Consider the following 19,417-nt stretch of genomic DNA (forward strand, 5'->3'; position numbering starts at 1 on the left):
AAGAATAAGAAATATGTATTTATTTAATGTGTTGAGTCACAAGTATACAGATGAAAAAATCAAATAAGCTCTATCACAATGGGAAGACGACTCAAAAACCGAACCGAATGAGTGCTCTATCGAAAGCCGTCTGAATAACAATTCGTCAATAACACGTACAAATATGATAATTTATAGAAAATACCCTTTATATAAAAAATTCACATTTCCTAGTCACTATTATATGACAATTGACGAAAAAATATGGCATCCTGGCAATGGTGACGACATGAACATTTTTCAAGTGGAGACCACGAGTGATAATAACAGTCGACACAGTATTATAGAGATTAAAGAGAAATGCAATTATTGTACATATTGGGAGCTGTATATGAACTTTCAAGCGGACAGGCATTTTAATATAATGGCAAATAATTGCCAGGTCATAATGGGTATGTTTGCGGAAACCATTTGCATAATGATTATATTTATATGTCTAATCACCAGTGCCAAAAAAAGGATACTATGTTTTTCTGGTAATAGTGTTTTTCTTGTTTGTAGTTTTGTTTATGTTCTCATTTGCTACGCATTGTACAGATAAATATATATACTCCACCTGTTTACATATAATACCCATACGGAAATATTAAATAAAAAAATATTATATTCATTCTATTATAAATATGTGTGGATGCTTTATTTTGTATTTCATATAATCTCGTTCATTTTTTGTTGCTACGAATAATGGAATGTATTTACAATAATGTGATACAAGTATTAAAAATATAATTATGATAACAATCAAATTTAACATAGTAAAAAAACTTGAGTTTTAATTAGGGATCAAGTGTTATTTAATGTTCTTAAAAGCCTTAGCATATAATTTAAAAAATATATCTATGCAGTTATGGATTAACGTCTTTTTATCATTGGGTAATTTAATTATTTCATACGCCTTTTTTTCGGGAATTGTTTTATTATAAAAATGTAAATTTAGAGATGAATTACGGAGAATTTTCAAAAAAAAAAACACCTCAATGTGTGTTATATCAACAATATAAAATAGATTATTTAAGTATTGACCAATTTCACTTTTGTCAAATGTATATTTTTCAATAAAAGTACTAAGTGCATACAAGTGATTGAGGATAATTTTTTTATCATCTGATGCATTATTTACATTTGTATTGTTGTTAATATTGCTGTTGTTACGACTTCAACTTAGTTGTAGTAAATACCATATCAACAGATGACGAGTTTCTGTAAAATTATGAGTTCTCCTTAAATGTGTAATCTTAATAGAGCTACATTTTTTCAATGATTTTAGAATGCTACCATCCATATTTAAATACACAAGTGCTTTTTGTATATCTCTGGCAAGTTTTTGATTGGATACAATTTTACATGTACCCGTATCATTTTCACAAAGTAAATAGAAATACGTGTTTGAAGCTAAATAATACAAATTGCTTGTTATAAAGTTTGTCTTTAAATTAATTACGTGACGTATTTCATTCTTGGAAAATATTGTACATGGACGTAGTTCGTTGCATAGTTTATTGATTATAGCTAATCGCATTGACTCAGTCTTGGCTCGATGTTCTGTCATTTTACCATAATCGAGACGCATATGCTCGTATATGTATGTAAATGAATCATTATCGATTGAGATTAAATTTGTAGGTGGTACACTATTCATATCATATTCATGATCAAGAAATGATATTGTAACCTCATCATTACAATTATTACTATAGATACAGTTGTCGACGACCCATAGCATAATTTTGCGCGACAAGGCGTTGACTATATTCAAAATTGTTGTGTTTATTTTGTATGCACTCAACATACCACATATTGAGTTGAGTATATTCTTGTGCAAGGGCAATCTGTTTTTGTATTTATTTAAATCTGTTATATTTTTATAAAATAAACAAGAAAGTGTCTCATAGTTGTTGGCATACTTTTGCAATATATGTGTGGTTATAAAACGCATTATAACAACATAGCACGAATGATCATTTAAATAGGATATTTCTTGATAAGATATAATATTGTGAATTTTGAGTGTATCATTGTCCATGATAAATAGGTGAGGCAACTGAAGGAGCTCTAATTTATGTTCATCAAATATTTGACCTGTGGGTAGTATATTGTAGAATAGAGACTTTAGCTCAAAACCATACAGAATTGCACAGTTATGAAAGTCTATTCCGAATAGAGCCATTATTGAACTGTGGTACAATGAAAAATCATAAGACACTATGCTTACGTCATGATAGAAACGATTACGTGACCAGATGACAGCATTTTTATACGTCAGCAATTCGGACTCGTCGTCCACTATAGATGATATTAATGGAAAGTGATTTGTACTCGGACAAAAGAAAGTAAAGTAGTTTTCTACTAAATTTCCCGTCATATGTATGGATATGTATTTTTTTTATCATGTTTTGAAATATATACATATTGTTTGTGTTGCTGCTGTTGTTGATATTACATTGAGGTATTTGCATATTTTGAAAAATTTTCAAATTTTGCGGAGTGCATATTTTTTTATAATTTGTAAAGTGTTTTCACGATTGTTCGACTGATAGAAGAATTGTTTTTGATCTGTACAATCTAGTATTAGAAAAATTCCGTTACGAAGGCTATTGTAGAAAATCAATCTATATGCTATTTGTACCGGTGATAGTGAATATAACAGGTGTATAGGTATGCGCACCTTATTCGACAATTCTATTATAGACTCGAGAATGGTAATAGCTGAGACTTTCGATATTGGAAGATTTTCTTATTAAAAAGGATTTTTTTATAAAAAGGGTCAACATAGTTTTCCATGTATTTGTTGTCGTTGTTGTAAAATTTTTGGTTCTGAAAATCATTCGGATATGCATATTTTAGAATGGCATTTAAACAGGATTGTTGCTCTTCACTTAAATTATGCAAGAGCATTTCTCCATCTTCATTTGTGAATTTTCTTGCCAGTTCTTCAATATACTCAACAATCATGTTTGACTTTAATGTTTTTAAAACAGCTACACGTTATTTCCTGTCGAGTATTTGGTTTTTTTGCAATAGTGTAAATATGTTGTGTTTTTTTCTATTATCAGAAAATGAGTGTAAATATTATTTGATCGTGAGAGTGTTTTATAGAATATACTAATCCAATTGTTGTACGGCAGTTGAGAATCGACAATATTGAAAACAGTGTCTCTAGTATCATGCTGTATGAAAGTCGTTCTATTATCGAACAATAAATATTTATTTTCATCTATATACTCTATCATAGTGTCCGAAATATTTCCAGTCGATCTTAGCTGTTGCTGAAGTGAAATTTGTAAAATTTGATTTATTTTTGCTATTCCTAATCGCGGTTTGTGTTGGAAGACCATATATGCTATGTTTTTGAAAAATACCATAGTGAGTATATATTTATATAGATATGTATCTATTTTTGATTTAGAAAAAAATCGTACCATTTGTAGTTGTCGAATTTGTACCACATGATTCATCTGTGTATTGGGAAGATGATGTTTGTGAGGAGCAGGATATATCCTCCATGGTAAATTTTATGATTGCTAATAGGAGTAAAATAATGCAACTATGTCTCGTGGATGACAACAATATGTGTCTGTCAACATTTGATTTAGTATTCTATAATATAATTGAAAAGAATATTTCGACTGCTCTGTATGCCAGTAAAAGAATTACTGCATCTATACTTAACATACTAGATAAGAATAACGTTGTCGATTAATAAGCCAATCAATACATACAACAATGCAATATGACAAATCGACATATATATACAAAACTTTATAACGAGTTCAATGGTGTGTCTAGCTAACGGTCTATACAATATTAATATATGTTATACCGTTTAGAAAAAATCGTGCTATGTATTGGGTGTCAAATGTGTAACATTGGAACGGTTTACAAATGACTTACAACAGGTAGAAGGAAAATATAAAAGCGTGCATATAAATACGTACGCCGAATTTTTGTTACTAAATCTGAGAAAGGCACAACAAATATTAGATGAATATTTTCCGTTATACAAAATATATACAGCCAAAGAACTCGAAACGGTTGGACAAAAAATTGAAAATGATGGAAACATAGCAGGTTGGCCCATGACAGATGCTGTATACATATGGCGATTCATATTATATCAATTGATGTTGATATTAATTCTGGATTTATGGATAAAAAGGCATTCCTGGGATTCATTGCCGAGCTAATAACGTGTCTCAATTGTAAAAAACATTACCTAGAACACATAAATAATCTTATTACATCGTTACAGACGACTACAATGTGCAAACACACTATTAGCTCTACATACACATATAAATGATAATCACGACGTTTCCAATGGAGATACAACAGCAACAAAGGAGTATTCATTTAGTCATCATCTTGTTGAAGATATTTTTAGAAACAAATATAGAAAAGAATATATGCAATTAAAAATTAAGAACGAACAATAATAAATCTTTTATTGACAATATTAGTACGAATAAAATCATAGTAAAACTTAAACCCACATTCTTTTGTTTTGAGCATAAAATTTTCCATTTTTTTTCCAATACCCAGCAAATTCAATTTGTATACCCCCAAAATCGATTTTATTTAAAATTAAATATACAAGCATTTCACAAAAATCCACTGGTAGTTGTATCACAAACGTGGCGTTGTTTCTTTTTTTATTTGTTTTTGTCGTTATAAGAACTCTGGAGGTATTTAATTCCTGTGTGCGTTCATTTATAAATTCGACGTCATGTTTTTTCAAAAAGTTTCTGCATTCTTGCGTATTTATATGTATACTGTGTTTTGTCCGCCCATCAGTACCATGTTCGATAAAAAAAACGAAAGCATTTCTGATCCATTATGCTATTAATGCCAAAGGATGGACTTGAGATATTTGTCTTCTTTCTTGTGGTTATAACTTTTTGTATATTTTTGTGTAAAATTGATAGTCGCTGTGTTGAGTTTTGTGTGCGTTGATTTTTATTACCAAATCGTTTTGATGGTTGAGCACCTCGAATGTGAAGTAGTGACATTTTAAGTAGAAAACTTTAATTGATGTATGTTGTTTGCTGCTTGTTGTTGTTGAGCACCCCTGGAGTGTGTGCGATTGAATGACACCTCAATAGTCGGTTTTTTCGTATTTATAAATTGGCTTGTTGATTTATTTTTACTTTTTGTCACCCCTTCCACCAAACTGTTTGCACAATAATCGACCTCATTATCAAGTGTGTTTATATTCTGTACACATGTATAGAGTTCACTTTCACTGTTGCATTCGTTTTTTGTTTGCGTTATGTTTTTCCTCTCAATTGATGTATATGTTATTTTTTGAATACATACATATATGATACTATAAACAATACTTAGCGCGACTAGTTGGCGTCGATTTTCACACGCCCAAATATTAGAAAAATTTGTTTGTACTTGTGCAACTCTGTTGTATCGTTGTCTATCTTCATATGGACTTTGGTCTGATGTTGTGTCCATCTTAAAGTTACACGATCTATTCAGATGTTCAGACAGTTTGAAGATCTTGGCATTTGGATTATTACCATTTTTTTTGCACGAAGACATTTTGATTGTTTCGCTTGTTAGATCATCTTGCATTAATGTTACAATCGGTTTTTTATTGTTTCCAATTAGAATCTCATCATACGGTCTTCGGCCGTTGAATTTGTTGGTCAAGATGCATTTTTCAAAGTGTGCATTTGTACTGAGTATATCCAATTGCATTTGATTGTTACGCTGCACGTACGGTGTGTTGACGTTATAATTTCGACGATTTAGAAAACATAATTTCTCTTCTGTACTTTTGGCCCCATTGTCATTTTTTACACCATAATCATCATTATTCATGTTAATGTCTATAAACTCATCGATATAGTTTGGACGCGGAATTTTAAGTATATTGTTTGATTTTATCATTTTGTAATAATTTTGCCCAGTATAATAATAAAACATAGTCATTATGTTATATTTATAGTTGCGCAATTCATTTTTATTATATTGCATAAATATACACATTCCATTCTCAGAAACACTGATAGGATAGGCAACTGGAGAATTTTCACATTCCTTCATATATAGCTGAAAGTTGTTTTTACCATATTTACTGTGTATATACATTGCAAAAACTTGTTCAAAGTTTTCTATAAAAATTGCCATTGGATCATTAATCTTGGTAAATGTGTCGAAGGTTGAATTGATGTTATTATTATGTGGCAGTTTACATTTTGAGCTAATAAAATTTAATAATGATGCACACCGTGTGATCTCTTGAAGAATATATAAGTCATTGTTCTGAAAATCTATTTCAAAGTGAAATTTTTTGTCCAACGACTTTTCTTGTAGGACGTTGATTGTTGGTATAAATAAAGTGGACGCATTCATATTTGTTGTAATTAAAACTTATTTATATAGAAACTGTGATGATGATTCAGCAGCAGCTTCTGCAACCACAATATCAATTATTGCAAAAAACACCATTGGAACGTAGTCATGACGACGCAATATTTCTATCACAAAATACCAGTACGAAATACTTTAACATTCAGGGACTTCGAGCTAGTTTTATACACAACGAAAACAAAAAGGTAGATAATTCTTCTTTGGCCACATCAAAGGATATTCTGGTGGAAAAGAGTTGTGAAAAGTCACCATTGTTCTTCAAGATTTGTGGTAGCGTTTCGTATTGTCAACAATTATCAGGATGTTGTATTTTTTACAGCAGTGGAATTACATCCGAACAAATGAAAATTCTATATTCCATATCATGCCAACAGGAAATCTTTGACGAAGCATACACTCTCTACAATAATTCTATACCCAAATATAAACATCTATTTCAATTATCATTCGGTAACCAAACTATTATTCGTCAATTTCGATTGCTCGGCTTATCCGAAGACACGGTACTACTGAAGGTTCGAAATGAAACACCAAGTCAACGAAATAAATTAATGTATAATGCCGCCTTGTTGCAACTGAAAATGCTACGTTTTGACTTTTTAATCTCACTAAATATTACGCAATATTATGTTAAACAATTTCTTAGTGTGACGTCATTATGCTCGACACCATCACAAGTTGAACAAGTACAATGTCAGAACAACTAATTTCAAATATCAGATGAAACACTTTGTGATACAAATATAAATTACGTGAATGCAACTGATATTTTAGTTTCTAAATCGAGTATCACTGCTGCAAAACAACGAGAAGAAGAAAATCTGGATAATGATTCGGATGATGATGCTAATGATGGGTACAGTAGCACTTCGGATGAATCTGGCATACAAGATGCTGCTGTTGTTCCTGTTGCTAATAATACTATTGTTGTAGAGAATGTTGCATCTGATATTAGTCCTCTTGAAAAGCCCATCAATTTGGATTTGGATAAAAATGTCAATAAAATAAAAAAAACCACACTCATTAGCGTCTTCGTCAAATAGTGAGTCTAACAGAGATTATATTGGGAAAAGAACCGCATCTAGTATTACAAAATCATCGATGAGCGCAGAGTTTGTAATGCCACCTCGAAGTGAAACTGGTATAACCGAACGATTTTCTAAACTTAAATGTGAAAAAAATCATCATGGATAAGTTCTAGCGGCCTCACAGATAATGTGAAAAGATTACGTATTGCCGGCAATGCAACAGCAGCAGCTGCTAGTACTATAACAAGTAACATTGACGAGAACGAAGAATATTGTATAGATAATGAATTTGAGAATTTTTTTCAAAATGACTATACCAATAGTTTATCAGCTATTGTGAACAAAGTTTTAGAAAAGCGTAAATCATCAGTTTTTAATAATCTCGGTAAAGTTGGAATTGATGGACATACTTTATTCAACCCCGAATACTTGGAAACATTTTTGTTAAGCTCAAATGTGGATATAGATGATGTAAAGAATTGGTATGAATATTTCGATGATATTAAAGATGATATTGTTAAAAATGCCATCGACATAATGAAATATCAATTGAACAATTATTAGTCTTTATCATGTGCTCTACTCGCTATTAAACACAATGAAACAGATAGATTAAAACAAGCAATGTATTTATATTTATTGTTAAATTATAATACAAATAATTCAAGATATGTAAATACATTGTAAAGCATTATTACTACTATTATTATTGTTATAGATAAAGAATTTAAATCTAAATTACTATTTATAAATGTGTTGATAATAACCGATATCGCATCTCCGTTGAGTATAAAAATTTTTATAAATATTAACTTGAAACCAGTATATGGTACTATATTACAATCGGTAAAAATGAATGTATTTATACAACACTTGCATAGACAAAGTACTTTTTTCATGAGATTATCCAAAATAAGACTATAATTGTTTAAATTCAATATAGTTTCAAATACTTTGTTATGGATAAAAAAGATATAAATATAATTGATAAATATTGTTATTATAATTATAATAATTTTGATTTACAACTAAATAAAACGCGCCAAGTATTACTTTTTAAGTCCTTAGTAGATGCCTACATTCCTTTTAGCACTCCTCGCGTTCTCCGAATTTCGTGAGCTTCAAACTATTCTTTACCCACTTCCGAAATATAGCTCTTCGCGCTACCATGGAAGATTTCCTTCGCCCGTGGACTTTTATAATGGATAGGGTTTGTTGCACGCACTTATCAATGTTTTTCGTCATGATGTTGTTCAATTCCCCCAACTTTTCTGCTGTGATTGGTTTTGAATCTATTATATCCATAATTTCTGAAATTTTGTCCACTCCGTTGTTATATGGGTTCTAAAGGCGTTGCTGTTCTCCACCTTCCTTAAGGTGAGACCGAAGGTGATATATGAATGGCCTGAAAAGGATGACCTAACGGACACACGGACGGAAATATCTCAACAGATTTTTTAGATAATGCTGATAAACTTGATATCCAGTAGTCCGTTGCTATCTAAATCTATTGCAACTACAAATTTGATATTGCACATCCTGCGGCTTCCTTTTCTGAATGATGCGCCCACATGGCCATTGTGAAATAACTACCATGCACATGGCAACCAATGTTTTTTTGTTGACGTAGGCATTCACTAAAGTGTCATTGAAACAATAATTCAAATTGTTTGATTAAATAAATAAATAATTCAGATTGGCAAAGAAATATTTCAAAGATTTAAAAATTAGTTAATTTTACTGGGGACACAACTTTATTTGGTAATTGTTTTATTTTTAATACATTAACCACTTTCACTAGCTCTTAACAACAAACATGGAAGCTGCCGCATTGAGCATGAACGCGAATGCGGACATTTATACCAGAAAGATTTAGAAAAGGAATCCATAGAGTCAATTGCACGATCATTTGGATATATTGGAGAATACCATTAACGAAGAACGTCGGACAATTGCGCTCACAGAGCTTATAAATGGAAAAATTTGATATGGTCAAACAAAAGGAAGAATTTTATGCTGCAGAGATCGCACGTATAACGGCTGTGCAGCAAGAGCTCACTTGCAGCACGCGTATACGTCTTGAGAACGAAGCAGAAATGCTCGAATTGGAGGTACGTAAGGTACATAATACGGTGTTAATGAACTCGGAAAAGTTGCACTACAAAAGCGTAACGAAGAGAATATTGTGATAAGTAATCAACAAAAACGTCGTATAGCCAGGCTTAATGAGAGCATTACAGCGTTAAAACTAAACATTTCTACCGTCAATAAACAACATCAAACCAAGTTGCAACGCTCTGTGGCCGATTTACAAAAGTTGCACGAGAGCAAAAGTGAGCTAGAAATGAAGGCGCACCAATTTCGTGCAAATAATAAACGCAAATTCGATCTCGTGTGGGAAATCAATTTTAATGCATTGTGAATGATAACTAAGTGTGATATCTTCTGCATAGACGTCAAAATTCCAAAGTGATTGGATCACCTGATTTGTATTTGACTATCGCTGTCTCATTCTGTATCTCTTTCTATCACCCGCTGAAGATGGGCGCCGCCATATTGAACACCCTGTCAAAACGTTAAAAAGTAGCCATATTGAACACCCTGTCTGGCATTTGACAGATAAGATATCACACTTAGTTATCATTCACAATGTTTTAATGAGTTGAAAGATGTAATCACAAAAATCTACGAAATCGATCGTATTTTACGCGAACAACAGTTGGCTGTTCCAGCGTGCCTAAAGCGTACTGATGATGACGGCTTAGCACCCTTCGAAATGGATCTATCTGCGCAGCTATGGCAGGTTGTCTGAAAAATTTTCTACTTACTATTCAAAAAACAAAATACAATTTTTCAAATTAAAAAAAAATTAAAAATAACAATAATTATCTTTAGAAAAAAATTATTGTTCTGGCCTTGAGCTCGAATCGAAACTTGTGATATTTTTGTGCAAAAAATAATAGAAAATATCAGTGTATTAGAGCCGACTGAGAATTGTCTACATTTAATTAAAGTAAAGAAAGAAGAAGGAATTCGCAATTGGCATTGGCAGCGACGTCGACTTCGAATTTGGAAGTATACCATCGTTGACTAATTTAAATACAAGTGAGTGCAATAGTATGAAATATACATAATATATGAAGGGATTATTGTTATTAGTACGTACGCACGCATGTTTGTACATATGTATATATGGTAATTGTTTACTTTAGCTCACAACTGCTAAAACTCGTTCAAAAATATCAGGAGGGGTGTCAAAAGACGAGCTTTGCACCCAGGATCACGAATCCCAAGGCGAAAATTCAAAATTTTATTTCGTTTCGGAGATATTTGCAAACAAAATCGAAAATTTTCATGTGGTTGTTGTTGTTTTGATGAGTTTGTAGTACCCACAAGAAAAACTGTGGGTAAAAGTATTTTTCGCGGATATAGTTTTGGTCTCCAAACCGATGTTGGACCCATCCAGGGTAATTCTTTATAAGCGCGGTCGAAGGCCGCCAATGCAGAAAGGTGTTCTGCGCAAATATACTATGGATACCACCCCGGTTTCGGAGCGCTCCGGGCCATTTTTCGGTTTTTTGGAAATAACTTTTGACAGAAAAAAACAAATAAACAAAAGTATTAATATCCGGTCTAAATTAAAGTTGCAAACTGGCAATTCTGGGAATTCTGCTATTTAACAAAACATTAAGTACACAGCTAGTTAATTCTACTTAGTAAGCAATATCATTCATTTAGCAATAAGTATTAATATTATTATCAGCAAATTGTAAGTTTCATTATTGACTGTAATAAAGTGAAAGTTCAGTTTGATTCAGAGTTACACCCTAGTCAGTCGTGCTGATTTACTTAAGCGTATAGCAATTTAGTAACATGTTATTTACTTCATCGTTATCATCATGATCAATATCATCATTGTTATCATCATCATCTGACCATGAATGTTGTAGTAGTTGTTTAATCATGTTGAAGAATAAGAAATATGTATTTATTTAATGTGTTGAGTCACAAGTATACAGATGAAAAAATCAAATAAGCTCTATCACAATGGGAAGACGACTCAAAAACCGAACCGAATGAGTGCTCTATCGAAAGCCGTCTGAATAACAATTCGTCAATAACACGTACAAATATGATAATTTATAGAAAATACCCTTTATATAAAAAATTCACATTTCCTAGTCACTATTATATGACAATTGACGAAAAAATATGGCATCCTGGCAATGGTGACGACATGAACATTTTTCAAGTGGAGACCACGAGTGATAATAACAGTCGACACAGTATTATAGAGATTAAAGAGAAATGCAATTATTGTACATATTGGGAGCTGTATATGAACTTTCAAGCGGACAGGCATTTTAATATAATGGCAAATAATTGCCAGGTCATAATGGGTATGTTTGCGGAAACCATTTGCATAATGATTATATTTATATGTCTAATCACCAGTGCCAAAAAAAGGATACTATGTTTTTCTGGTAATAGTGTTTTTCTTGTTTGTAGTTTTGTTTATGTTCTCATTTGCTACGCATTGTACAGATAAATATATATACTCCACCTGTTTACATATAATACCCATACGGAAATATTAAATAAAAAAATATTATATTCATTCTATTATAAATATGTGTGGATGCTTTATTTTGTATTTCATATAATCTCGTTCATTTTTTGTTGCTACGAATAATGGAATGTATTTACAATAATGTGATACAAGTATTAAAAATATAATTATGATAACAATCAAATTTAACATAGTAAAAAAACTTGAGTTTTAATTAGGGATCAAGTGTTATTTAATGTTCTTAAAAGCCTTAGCATATAATTTAAAAAATATATCTATGCAGTTATGGATTAACGTCTTTTTATCATTGGGTAATTTAATTATTTCATACGCCTTTTTTTCGGGAATTGTTTTATTATAAAAATGTAAATTTAGAGATGAATTACGGAGAATTTTCAAAAAAAAAACACCTCAATGTGTGTTATATCAACAATATAAAATAGATTATTTAAGTATTGACCAATTTCACTTTTGTCAAATGTATATTTTTCAATAAAAGTACTAAGTGCATACAAGTGATTGAGGATAATTTTTTTATCATCTGATGCATTATTTACATTTGTATTGTTGTTAATATTGCTGTTGTTACGACTTCAACTTAGTTGTAGTAAATACCATATCAACAGATGACGAGTTTCTGTAAAATTATGAGTTCTCCTTAAATGTGTAATCTTAATAGAGCTACATTTTTTCAATGATTTTAGAATGCTACCATCCATATTTAAATACACAAGTGCTTTTTGTATATCTCTGGCAAGTTTTTGATTGGATACAATTTTACATGTACCCGTATCATTTTCACAAAGTAAATAGAAATACGTGTTTGAAGCTAAATAATACAAATTGCTTGTTATAAAGTTTGTCTTTAAATTAATTACGTGACGTATTTCATTCTTGGAAAATATTGTACATGGACGTAGTTCGTTGCATAGTTTATTGATTATAGCTAATCGCATTGACTCAGTCTTGGCTCGATGTTCTGTCATTTTACCATAATCGAGACGCATATGCTCGTATATGTATGTAAATGAATCATTATCGATTGAGATTAAATTTGTAGGTGGTACACTATTCATATCATATTCATGATCAAGAAATGATATTGTAACCTCATCATTACAATTATTACTATAGATACAGTTGTCGACGACCCATAGCATAATTTTGCGCGACAAGGCGTTGACTATATTCAAAATTGTTGTGTTTATTTTGTATGCACTCAACATACCACATATTGAGTTGAGTATATTCTTGTGCAAGGGCAATCTGTTTTTGTATTTATTTAAATCTGTTATATTTTTATAAAATAAACAAGAAAGTGTCTCATAGTTGTTGGCATACTTTTGCAATATATGTGTGGTTATAAAACGCATTATAACAACATAGCACGAATGATCATTTAAATAGGATATTTCTTGATAAGATATAATATTGTGAATTTTGAGTGTATCATTGTCCATGATAAATAGGTGAGGCAACTGAAGGAGCTCTAATTTATGTTCATCAAATATTTGACCTGTGGGTAGTATATTGTAGAATAGAGACTTTAGCTCAAAACCATACAGAATTGCACAGTTATGAAAGTCTATTCCGAATAGAGCCATTATTGAACTGTGGTACAATGAAAAATCATAAGACACTATGCTTACGTCATGATAGAAACGATTACGTGACCAGATGACAGCATTTTTATACGTCAGCAATTCGGACTCGTCGTCCACTATAGATGATATTAATGGAAAGTGATTTGTACTCGGACAAAAGAAAGTAAAGTAGTTTTCTACTAAATTTCCCGTCATATGTATGGATATGTATTTTTTTTATCATGTTTTGAAATATATACATATTGTTTGTGTTGCTGCTGTTGTTGATATTACATTGAGGTATTTGCATATTTTGAAAAATTTTCAAATTTTGCGGAGTGCATATTTTTTTATAATTTGTAAAGTGTTTTCACGATTGTTCGACTGATAGAAGAATTGTTTTTGATCTGTACAATCTAGTATTAGAAAAATTCCGTTACGAAGGCTATTGTAGAAAATCAATCTATATGCTATTTGTACCGGTGATAGTGAATATAACAGGTGTATAGGTATGCGCACCTTATTCGACAATTCTATTATAGACTCGAGAATGGTAATAGCTGAGACTTTCGATATTGGAAGATTTTCTTATTAAAAAGGATTTTTTTATAAAAAGGGTCAACATAGTTTTCCATGTATTTGTTGTCGTTGTTGTAAAATTTTTGGTTCTGAAAATCATTCGGATATGCATATTTTAGAATGGCATTTAAACAGGATTGTTGCTCTTCACTTAAATTATGCAAGAGCATTTCTCCATCTTCATTTGTGAATTTTCTTGCCAGTTCTTCAATATACTCAACAATCATGTTTGACTTTAATGTTTTTAAAACAGCTACACGTTATTTCCTGTCGAGTATTTGGTTTTTTTGCAATAGTGTAAATATGTTGTGTTTTTTTCTATTATCAGAAAATGAGTGTAAATATTATTTGATCGTGAGAGTGTTTTATAGAATATACTAATCCAATTGTTGTACGGCAGTTGAGAATCGACAATATTGAAAACAGTGTCTCTAGTATCATGCTGTATGAAAGTCGTTCTATTATCGAACAATAAATATTTATTTTCATCTATATACTCTATCATAGTGTCCGAAATATTTCCAGTCGATCTTAGCTGTTGCTGAAGTGAAATTTGTAAAATTTGATTTATTTTTGCTATTCCTAATCGCGGTTTGTGTTGGAAGACCATATATGCTATGTTTTTGAAAAATACCATAGTGAGTATATATTTATATAGATATGTATCTATTTTTGATTTAGAAAAAAATCGTACCATTTGTAGTTGTCGAATTTGTACCACATGATTCATCTGTGTATTGGGAAGATGATGTTTGTGAGGAGCAGGATATATCCTCCATGGTAAATTTTATGATTGCTAATAGGAGTAAAATAATGCAACTATGTCTCGTGGATGACAACAATATGTGTCTGTCAACATTTGATTTAGTATTCTATAATATAATTGAAAAGAATATTTCGACTGCTCTGTATGCCAGTAAAAGAATTACTGCATCTATACTTAACATACTAGATAAGAATAACGTTGTCGATTAATAAGCCAATCAATACATACAACAATGCAATATGACAAATCGACATATATATACAAAACTTTATAACGAGTTCAATGGTGTGTCTAGCTAACGGTCTATACAATATTAATATATGTTATACCGTTTAGAAAAAATCGTGCTATGTATTGGGTGTCAAATGTGTAACATTGGAACGGTTTACAAATGACTTACAACAGGTAGAAGGAAAATATAAAAGCGTGCATATAAATACGTACGCCGAATTTTTGTTACTAAATCTGAGAAAGGCACAACAAATATTAGATGAATATTTTCCGTTATACAAAATATATACAGCCAAAGAACTCGAAACGGTTGGACAAAAAATTGAAAATGATGGAAACATAGCAGGTTGGCCCATGACAGATGCTGTATACATATGGCGATTCATATTATATCAATTGATGTTGATATTAATTCTGGATTTATGGATAAAAAGGCATTCCTGGGATTCATTGCCGAGCTAATAACGTGTCTCAATTGTAAAAAACATTACCTAGAACACATAAATAATCTTATTACATCGTTACAGACGACTACAATGTGCAAACACACTATTAGCTCTACATACACATATAAATGATAATCACGACGTTTCCAATGGAGATACAACAGCAACAAAGGAGTATTCATTTAGTCATCATCTTGTTGAAGATATTTTTAGAAACAAATATAGAAAAGAATATATGCAATTAAAAATTAAGAACGAACAATAATAAATCTTTTATTGACAATATTAGTACGAATAAAATCATAGTAAAACTTAAACCCACATTCTTTTGTTTTGAGCATAAAATTTTCCATTTTTTTTCCAATACCCAGCAAATTCAATTTGTATACCCCCAAAATCGATTTTATTTAAAATTAAATATACAAGCATTTCACAAAAATCCACTGGTAGTTGTATCACAAACGTGGCGTTGTTTCTTTTTTTATTTGTTTTTGTCGTTATAAGAACTCTGGAGGTATTTAATTCCTGTGTGCGTTCATTTATAAATTCGACGTCATGTTTTTTCAAAAAGTTTCTGCATTCTTGCGTATTTATATGTATACTGTGTTTTGTCCGCCCATCAGTACCATGTTCGATAAAAAAAACGAAAGCATTTCTGATCCATTATGCTATTAATGCCAAAGGATGGACTTGAGATATTTGTCTTCTTTCTTGTGGTTATAACTTTTTGTATATTTTTGTGTAAAATTGATAGTCGCTGTGTTGAGTTTTGTGTGCGTTGATTTTTATTACCAAATCGTTTTGATGGTTGAGCACCTCGAATGTGAAGTAGTGACATTTTAAGTAGAAAACTTTAATTGATGTATGTTGTTTGCTGCTTGTTGTTGTTGAGCACCCCTGGAGTGTGTGCGATTGAATGACACCTCAATAGTCGGTTTTTTCGTATTTATAAATTGGCTTGTTGATTTATTTTTACTTTTTGTCACCCCTTCCACCAAACTGTTTGCACAATAATCGACCTCATTATCAAGTGTGTTTATATTCTGTACACATGTATAGAGTTCACTTTCACTGTTGCATTCGTTTTTTGTTTGCGTTATGTTTTTCCTCTCAATTGATGTATATGTTATTTTTTGAATACATACATATATGATACTATAAACAATACTTAGCGCGACTAGTTGGCGTCGATTTTCACACGCCCAAATATTAGAAAAATTTGTTTGTACTTGTGCAACTCTGTTGTATCGTTGTCTATCTTCATATGGACTTTGGTCTGATGTTGTGTCCATCTTAAAGTTACACGATCTATTCAGATGTTCAGACAGTTTGAAGATCTTGGCATTTGGATTATTACCATTTTTTTTGCACGAAGACATTTTGATTGTTTCGCTTGTTAGATCATCTTGCATTAATGTTACAATCGGTTTTTTATTGTTTCCAATTAGAATCTCATCATACGGTCTTCGGCCGTTGAATTTGTTGGTCAAGATGCATTTTTCAAAGTGTGCATTTGTACTGAGTATATCCAATTGCATTTGATTGTTACGCTGCACGTACGGTGTGTTGACGTTATAATTTCGACGATTTAGAAAACATAATTTCTCTTCTGTACTTTTGGCCCCATTGTCATTTTTTACACCATAATCATCATTATTCATGTTAATGTCTATAAACTCATCGATATAGTTTGGACGCGGAATTTTAAGTATATTGTTTGATTTTATCATTTTGTAATAATTTTGCCCAGTATAATAATAAAACATAGTCATTATGTTATATTTATAGTTGCGCAATTCATTTTTATTATATTGCATAAATATACACATTCCATTCTCAGAAACACTGATAGGATAGGCAACTGGAGAATTTTCACATTCCTTCATATATAGCTGAAAGTTGTTTTTACCATATTTACTGTGTATATACATTGCAAAAACTTGTTCAAAGTTTTCTATAAAAATTGCCATTGGATCATTAATCTTGGTAAATGTGTCGAAGGTTGAATTGATGTTATTATTATGTGGCAGTTTACATTTTGAGCTAATAAAATTTAATAATGATGCACACCGTGTGATCTCTTGAAGAATATATAAGTCATTGTTCTGAAAATCTATTTCAAAGTGAAATTTTTTGTCCAACGACTTTTCTTGTAGGACGTTGATTGTTGGTATAAATAAAGTGGACGCATTCATATTTGTTGTAATTAAAACTTATTTATATAGAAACTGTGATGATGATTCAGCAGCAGCTTCTGCAACCACAATATCAATTATTGCAAAAAACACCATTGGAACGTAGTCATGACGACGCAATATTTCTATCACAAAATACCAGTACGAAATACTTTAACATTCAGGGACTTCGAGCTAGTTTTATACACAACGAAAACAAAAAGGTAGATAATTCTTCTTTGGCCACATCAAAGGATATTCTGGTGGAAAAGAGTTGTGAAAAGTCACCATTGTTCTTCAAGATTTGTGGTAGCGTTTCGTATTGTCAACAATTATCAGGATGTTGTATTTTTTACAGCAGTGGAATTACATCCGAACAAATGAAAATTCTATATTCCATATCATGCCAACAGGAAATCTTTGACGAAGCATACACTCTCTACAATAATTCTATACCCAAATATAAACATCTATTTCAATTATCATTCGGTAACCAAACTATTATTCGTCAATTTCGATTGCTCGGCTTATCCGAAGACACGGTACTACTGAAGGTTCGAAATGAAACACCAAGTCAACGAAATAAATTAATGTATAATGCCGCCTTGTTGCAACTGAAAATGCTACGTTTTGACTTTTTAATCTCACTAAATATTACGCAATATTATGTTAAACAATTTCTTAGTGTGACGTCATTATGCTCGACACTATCACAAGTTGAACAAGTACAATGTCAGAACAACTAATTTCAAATATCAGATGAAACACTTTGTGATACAAATATAAATTACGTGAATGCAACTGATATTTTAGTTTCTAAATCGAGTATCACTGCTGCAAAACAACGAGAAGAAGAAAATCTGGATAATGATTCGGATGATGATGCTAATGATGGGTACAGTAGCACTTCGGATGAATCTGGCATACAAGATGCTGCTGTTGTTCCTGTTGCTAATAATACTATTGTTGTAGAGAATGTTGCATCTGATATTAGTCCTCTTGAAAAGCCCATCAATTTGGATTTGGATAAAAATGTCAATAAAATAAAAAAAACCACACTCATTAGCGTCTTCGTCAAATAGTGAGTCTAACAGAGATTATATTGGGAAAAGAACCGCATCTAGTATTACAAAATCATCGATGAGCGCAGAGTTTGTAATGCCACCTCGAAGTGAAACTGGTATAACCGAACGATTTTCTAAACTTAAATGTGAAAAAAATCATCATGGATAAGTTCTAGCGGCCTCACAGATAATGTGAAAAGATTACGTATTGCCGGCAATGCAACAGCAGCAGCTGCTAGTACTATAACAAGTAACATTAACGAGAACGAAGAATATTGTATAGATAATGAATTTGAGAATTTTTTTCAAAATGACTATACCAATAGTTTATCAGCTATTGTGAACAAAGTTTTAGAAAAGCGTAAATCATCAGTTTTTAATAATCTCGGTAAAGTTGGAATTGATGGACATACTTTATTCAACCCCGAATACTTGGAAACATTTTTGTTAAGCTCAAATGTGGATATAGATGATGTAAAGAATTGGTATGAATATTTCGATGATATTAAAGATGATATTGTTAAAAATGCCATCGACATAATGAAATATCAATTGA

At 31.3% G+C, this 19,417-nt stretch overlaps 2 protein-coding genes across 2 annotated transcripts; both read right to left on the reverse strand.

The window, feature by feature from the left end:
• Positions 1-657: 657 nt before the first annotated feature.
• Positions 658-3,681, reverse strand: LOC137250060 (uncharacterized). Its single transcript, XM_067782284.1, has 2 exons — positions 3,459-3,681; positions 658-3,379 (listed from the first exon to the last, which is right to left on the reverse strand). The coding sequence occupies exon 2, from the start codon at positions 2,399-2,401 to the stop codon at positions 1,196-1,198; it is 1,206 nt and encodes a 401-aa protein (XP_067638385.1). The 5' UTR covers positions 2,402-3,379; positions 3,459-3,681; the 3' UTR covers positions 658-1,195.
• An 8,393-nt stretch (positions 3,682-12,074) lies between these two features.
• Positions 12,075-15,097, reverse strand: LOC137250062 (uncharacterized). Its single transcript, XM_067782289.1, has 2 exons — positions 14,875-15,097; positions 12,075-14,795 (listed from the first exon to the last, which is right to left on the reverse strand). The coding sequence occupies exon 2, from the start codon at positions 13,815-13,817 to the stop codon at positions 12,612-12,614; it is 1,206 nt and encodes a 401-aa protein (XP_067638390.1). The 5' UTR covers positions 13,818-14,795; positions 14,875-15,097; the 3' UTR covers positions 12,075-12,611.
• Positions 15,098-19,417: the final 4,320 nt, after the last annotated feature.

The sequence above is a fragment of the Eurosta solidaginis genome, chromosome 4 (assembly GCF_040869045.1).
Source record: "Eurosta solidaginis isolate ZX-2024a chromosome 4, ASM4086904v1, whole genome shotgun sequence".
In the NCBI taxonomy this organism is placed as follows: domain Eukaryota; kingdom Metazoa; phylum Arthropoda; class Insecta; order Diptera; family Tephritidae; genus Eurosta; species Eurosta solidaginis.

Coding starts and splice junctions, on each gene's coding strand:
- LOC137250060 (XM_067782284.1), bottom strand. CDS start 2,401: ATGACGGGAAATTTAGTAGAAAACTACTTTACTTTCTTTTGTCCGAGT.
- LOC137250062 (XM_067782289.1), bottom strand. CDS start 13,817: ATGACGGGAAATTTAGTAGAAAACTACTTTACTTTCTTTTGTCCGAGT.